This window comes from Mercenaria mercenaria, chromosome 15 (genome assembly GCF_021730395.1).
Source record: "Mercenaria mercenaria strain notata chromosome 15, MADL_Memer_1, whole genome shotgun sequence".
NCBI lineage: Eukaryota > Metazoa > Mollusca > Bivalvia > Venerida > Veneridae > Mercenaria > Mercenaria mercenaria.
In genome coordinates, this window is record NC_069375.1 from 69,995,788 (window position 1) to 70,002,804 (window position 7,017).

Here is a 7,017-nt window from a genome sequence, read left to right on the forward strand (position 1 = left end):
TTAAATGGTCCTACAACAAACTGCTGTCTTTCAAATGTGTTAATTCCTTTGCTTTTCGATGATTTACCTAAAACAACATTTCAACCTGTCAATCGCGGCCGTGCCATACAGAGTTACTGTTCTTCTATATAATTTCCACCCCAATTTCCACTAACTTTACGAACCTAAATTAGATAGGAAAAATGGGAGCGGCAAGAAAACACTAAATTCCTTTATCTCTGAAATGATATCTATAGCTTGGGCTCATAATCTGACTTGTTTTTAATTGCCCTAGCGATGCGGCAGCCATTTTGTTTTTAATCAAAATTCGTAACTGTAATGTACTAGCAGGATATGGAATATATCCTGTCTCCACGTGACGTCTGTTGACCAATATAAATGCAAGAATCTTGTAGGAGGCGAGATAAAGGTTGTTTCCTGAAAGTAAATGTATGTAGCATCAGTTTTTGCATTGTGATTGTATTGTCATCGAACGCCGGAAAGCAAATAGTGGTCGTTTTTATAGGCTGATCACTACCAAATAGAATACAAGTAGTCCAAATATAAATAGTACTAATCTTTTTTCCTTTCCTAGTGCATTTTCTCGGCAACAACGTGCTTACTTTTACCCTACCGCGTTTCAGTATGTATCACTTTGCATTCTATTGAAATCGGCATGTTCCTATCGCATGCTAGATAAAAATGGCGGCGTAAGAATTTATTGTCAAGAAAAGAGAAATTGAAAGAAGCGAAAAGTAGTAAATTCAGCGGGTTGTATTTAACGAACTGTAGTTTTCTTATATAAAAGTTAACACCTCCTTTTCTTTTTGTTTTTCTAAAGTAGCGATCTAGTTCTTTATGGGAATATAAGTCTCTGAAAATCTGATATGCTAGAAAATGTTGAAAAACCGTTATGAAGTGAGTGATTTTTATATGAAATAAAGAACAGCTGGATTTAGTGGTGTTCAGCCTTTATATAAAAGCAACAAAAAGAAACTCACTGAATAAGTCAATCCCACCATACCGAGAAATCTGTTCATGAGCATAGTCTTATTTAAGAAATCAGAAATATCAGAACCAGAATAGAAATTACCGATCCCTCTTAAAGAATAGAAGTTACCGATCCCTCTTAAATCAGATGAAGGCAAATTCTGTAACCTTTTTTTTTTCGCAGTAAGTTAAAAAGTACATTATTAGATATATTTTGAGCATTTAGCATTTATTTTCGGAATAAAGTTTGAGAAACATTTTTTTTCTTCAATATGGCTGATATCCTGAGAGAAAAAAACGCTCGTATATTTTTAACAACGAATGACGGGCACCAGCTCATTAAACTAAGCCACCCAATTAATCGCAAATGTTCTATCTTTAAGGATATGTTACAACTTTGGCATGCACTCCAAATGAAAATACATAACTGCAAGAAAGTGTCACTTAATATAGATATATACTGTACAAAACAGGAACGTTACCGCTTAAACAGTGAAAGATTCAAATATAATAAGGTGCAAATCAGGCATTTGTACCGTTACAGCTCAGGGTTAGAAAACAGAGCCTTGGAAACTGAATTTTGAAAATAAACCTAGGACATTTTATTAAAACGTTAAAATCCACCGAGTTCAACAAGGTGCAATATATATACATGTATATATATATATATCTGTGTTGCCTCAATGTCATTTGTCTAGAAATGTAGTAAAACGATTTTGCTATTCTCTACTGCAGGTAGTACAGACAGATCACTTTTCCATTGCTTTCAACTTTTATTTTGTTGGGTTTAACGTCGCACCGACACGTCATATGGCAATTTCCCAGGATTTTATGGTGGAGGAAGACCCCAGGTGCCCCTCCGTGCATTACTTCATCACGAGCGGGCACCTGGGTAGAACCACTGACCTTCCTTAAGCCAGCTGGATGGCTTCCTCACATGAAGAATTTAACGCCCCGAGTGAGTCTCGAACCCATATCGATGAGGGGCAAGTGATTCGGAGTCTGCGACCATAACCACTCGGACACGGAGGCCCCGCAATAGAGATAAGGTATAACATTTTCTTCCTGGTCTGGTGTTAGTTTGCAGATGGCAAAGATGACAAGATTTTTAAAAGACGTTTAAATACTTATTATCCTACACCGTCATCTGACCTACTATCTAAACAGAACAAAAGCATTACTTGGTACGCCGGGTAAACTAATATCCGCAATTACCTCAGCATTTTAAATAAGCGAAATCCTACCCACTATTTTGAACCTAACAATAAACTACATAAATTTTGACAGGATAAGACAATAAGGATTACACTTAGGAATGCTGATCAGCAACTTTAGAAAGGCGTTTTCTTCTGTCACGTTGCTTTAATATATTAAAATACTATTAAATATTAAATATTTTACGTTTTTTGACTTTTTAAAGTCGTGTTTGGTTTAGGATTAGAAATACAGTTTCTTCTACTTATTTAAAAGAGTACGAAATCATGAAAGTGATTTGTTTTCTTGCTCTTTGGTTTATTTGCACACAGAGATGCAACGCAAACGTCATTATTGGTGTAAATGGAAAGATAGACAATGACGAACAAATATCTAATAAGGCTCTAACTTCGCCAGCATTTGTCATCAATGAAGAATTAGAAAATGCACGAGAAAAGGCCGAGAAAGAACTTGTTACGCCCTTACCTGGAGAAGCAGGTGACCACATTATTATTCGCATTGAAAAACTAGGAAATCGTGGCATCAAACCAGATGGTGTCAATGAAGAACATGACTTGATTCTAGATGAAAATGAATTCGAAAATACAACAATACCGGTAAGATTTTGGTTTGCTATTATACTAAGAGACGTTATAAGGTCAATGTACCCCTTGCCTCAAAAACTAACGACGGCTTTTTAGTGTGCAACGAACTTTTTAATCATAAAACAGGACTTGTTTTGCAAAGATATGGAAAGTGAAAAAGGTACAGTTGATACTGTTATTTTTAAGCAGAAGGCACCCAAATATTTCCTCAAATTTACACTATTAGATTAATGTGTATTTCTTTTACGGGATTTCAATTTCATTTTCTGTTATGTTATTTGCTCTCAATAAATTACAATGTTATATACACAAGTCATTTTCTATAATTGCACTACATGTCCGAAACATTGCGGAATTACACTAATTTCACATGGGTAAAAATTTTACTCTGACTTTATCAGACTTCCTACTTAAAAACTACAATCAATGTATTAAACCTATATTATATTTGAATGTCACAAAATATAAATAAAATGTCTATAGAGTTTCGGACAATCGCTTCTTATAAATACCGCTTGTGCTTTTTGGAATTTATAAAAATGGGTATCCGTCGTAAACTCTTTCTATTATTCGATTTTGCGGATTGTTTTCATGTTTTCAACAACATATAAATCTGAATGTATGATATATTTGATAACTGCACTGTTCAAATTTTGAAAGATATTGCCAAAAAATATCCAGGACTGTTTATTCGATTTATATATGTTGTTGTTTTTCAGCCACTTATATGCTGGGAAATGACCTGTCCTGACTGCACAAAACAGGAATCGGACATACGTAAGTGAATATTTAAAAGTCGATTCGAATGTTTTATTTTTCTTACATTTATCAAATTGCAATGAGACATTAACTTCAGATAGTTTATCTTTAAACAAATACAGGTTGTACGGGCACATGATGCGGATCCATATTTAATCACAATGCGCAGTAGGAAATGTTTCCAATAACTGGCAGTATGCTCTAACACTTCATACAACACTTATTTATAGGTAAATTACGTAATGCGGGTTCCCAACCAAGAATAACTTTCCAAGTAATGTGGATTCCCAAACAAGAATAACTTTCCGCATATATTAACTTGCGCTAAGCTTATTATGCTTCCTAAAGAAAAAAAACGCTTCCAAAAGAAAGAAAAAAAAGTTTTAGATAGCACCGAACTTCTAATTACAGAAGCCATCTGCTCTTTTTCTTTTCTCAGGCTGCTTTCTCAGAAGTTTACTGACAGTACTGGTACGGACTGTGTTGTGTTTAGTGCCGATGCTGTTGTTATTGATGGCATGCATCAAAATAGCCAACCACAAAGAGAAGAAAGTCGATCTCAATTGCGGGAATAAAGACGACAAAACACAACTGATCGAAAACTGTGAAAAAGGAACTTGAGAAGAAAACGAAGGCCACCCTGTAATCGTGTTTTTCTGTAAATATTATTTTCACATCTTAAGAATCAAAATGGCTCTGGTCATAGGTTGTGCATGTTTCTTTGTAAGCGGAGCATAATGTATTTCCTATTTTTTTATCAGTATTACCTATTATATTTGTCAAGTTTTATTAACACAGTAGGAAGAATAAGCAAATCCTTATTTTATTATCTCCCTTTATAGCTGACAATATAAAATGCGCGGTATTGAAAGAAATGCTGTTCCAACAGTAATTTCCATTTCACATTTAATCTGGACAGCTGTTTTATCAACCTATTAGGCTGATTGCATTTAGGAACTTCAAATGCATTCTAAAAAAATGGCGTAGATCTATAAATTTTATTACCGGAGTATAATTATATTTATTTTAGTCTTTGTGTTTCAATAAAAAGAAATAGTTTGCTTAGCTTTACATTTTGAGTAAAAAAAATCTAACATGAAAATTGTACAGCATATAAAACGTGTATATTACTCAACAAAACAACTGTCAGTGTAAATGTACTGATACATAAATTGAATTCCGGAAATGCATAAATGGACTACATCTTCGGACAAACGCTTTTTAAAACTCGCCATTTTCAAACAACTGTTAGATATCTTCATTTTGGTGCATTTGAAATAATATCCCAATGCAGAAATTTCATACAACCAGATGGAACTAAGTTTCCAGCAATTATTTATTTTTATTTCCTTACAATGTCATTTCGGTTATTCTTGTTCGTCCTGGAATGAAGGTCTGAATAAAGGTTTAAAACACAAATTACATGTAATGCAAAACAAAATAATTAAGATTCATTCTGGGATACTCTGTTACTTGGCAAGATTATTCACCTAAATGTGTTAAATGTAGAATACAGAGTGAAACGAATACGAATCAATCATAAGCATAGAGTGTTTTATGACACTTGTCTTCGGTGATAATTTTGTTTAAAGTACTAGATCTACTCAGAAGAAGTTTATGTTACCTAGTATTAATAACAACACTAGTAAACAGGGTACTGGTTCTAAGGATTGGAATTTTCTTTCTGACAAGTGTTAAAAACATCAAAACATTCAAAAGGTTAGTCAAGAAATTTCTTTCGGATAAGCAAGTTTCAGAAGTGATTCTGTATACTACTGATCTGTATGTGATATGTGTATCTGTGATAAATAAGTCTGACGCTAATGTGATAAGTGTATTAAATTTTGATAAATTTTATACAATGTATAATGCATACTTTTAGTAATCCCGTTTTGTACCAAAATCAAGGTAATTCTTTTATTACACTTCCTCTCCTTCACTTTATCTTTTAGTAGATAAGCATAGACGCCACTGAAAATAAGCTTTTAGCTAATGGGTTATCCACAGGGCTCTAGCTTTCTCTAAAATGTAACACCTAGCATAGTATTTTCAGTTTTATAAAAGATATGCATTTTATCCTAGTCTTAATGATAGATTTGTTGTTTTTTTTACTACGTATAGTAATTGGTTTTATATGCTGTGATATTATATTAATTGCCTTGTGTTGTATTTATACTACGGACCATAAATGTCAATAATAAATAAACCTAAATGATAATTTGCTTTGATATCCTGTGATTTCTCTGTTCTACTTTTGATAGTTATTTCTATAGGGTATCTACCAAACTCGGCATACAACATGTACAGTAGAGTGCTTTTTCTAAGATGAAGTGCTGTTGTTACAACTTCACAGTGTATCTTTTCTAAAAGAGTACAGTCTTCGTATCCCAAAATTTTTGAGGAATATGATAAAATTGGTAATATTGTATGATCAAAAGTTTAAATATCAAGTCGATAGACAGATGTAGATTATATATTCTTTATACAGTAAAATTAAATTGACGAGCTTTCCTAGCTTGTTGAGCCAAATGTTTGCTAGTTGTAAGGAAACTGCCCGATTTTTCGAAAAACTAAAAATTTGTAACTTTTAACAAATTTCTATTGGTGTCTGGAGTCCAATGTTAAATGAATAATTTCTGTCAGCTCTTTTGCCAAATATTAAAACTTAAGTCTTGCTCGTATAATATTTATACTCAAATTCTAAGTATCACAATACTGTACAAAATCATTTAGGCACTCTTGCAACTAAGTATGGTCTTCTGATAAGAAGACTGTGTCATCAGTGTTGTTAATAACATGCAATTATATATGTTTGACCTAGAAAGTGCAATTAATTTTTTAAGACACAATTTTAGCAGAATCTTATATTTTAAAATGTGATAAAAGTTGTGTCTCAATGAAGCAAGTTTGTTAGGTGTGACCAAGGCAAGGCGGTGACCAGGCGTTGGCACACAACTTTGCATGTTTATAATAAATGTTCATGGAAAAGAATGACAGAAGTTTAATGAAATTCTACTAATTGGTTGGTTTTTTATGTACAAATCTGTAGATTTTTAAACAATCAAAGGGAAATAAGGAAAAATGACCAATTAAAAAAAAAAATGACTAGCATCATCATAGTATGTTAGTTCATATTTATTTAAAGTTTCATGAAATTCTACCAGCTTGTTACTGAGAAATGGCTGCAGACGTGGATTTTTCATTAAATAAAGGGCAATAACTCTAAGGGAAACAGACCAACCAAAAAAAATTGACAGTCATCATCACAGTATGTTGGTGCATGTTTATTTCAAGTTTTATGAAATTCTACCCAATAGTTACTGAGAATTGGCAGCGGATGGACATTTTTCATTAAATCAAGGGCAATAACTCTAAGGGAAATTGACTAATAAAAAAAAAAAACTTGACTGGCATCATCGCAGTATGTTGATTCATGTTTATATCAAGTTTCATGAAATTCTACCTGCTAGTTACTGAGAAATGGCTGCGG

The 7,017-nt window shown here is 33.1% G+C and overlaps 1 protein-coding gene across 1 annotated transcript in view; it reads left to right on the forward strand.

Moving 5' to 3' along the window:
- Nucleotides 1-1,923: 1,923 nt before the first annotated feature.
- The window catches only part of LOC123557782 (uncharacterized), a 39,152-nt gene continuing 34,058 nt past the window's right edge, over nt 1,924-7,017 (forward strand). Inside the window, exons 1-3 of the mRNA XM_045349472.2 lie at nt 1,924-2,780; nt 3,488-3,545; nt 3,967-4,185. Coding sequence (XP_045205407.2) covers nt 2,451-2,780; nt 3,488-3,545; nt 3,967-4,148 — 570 coding nt within the window. The 5' untranslated portion in view covers nt 1,924-2,450 and the 3' untranslated portion in view covers nt 4,149-4,185. The remainder of the gene's footprint in view (nt 2,781-3,487; nt 3,546-3,966; nt 4,186-7,017) is intronic.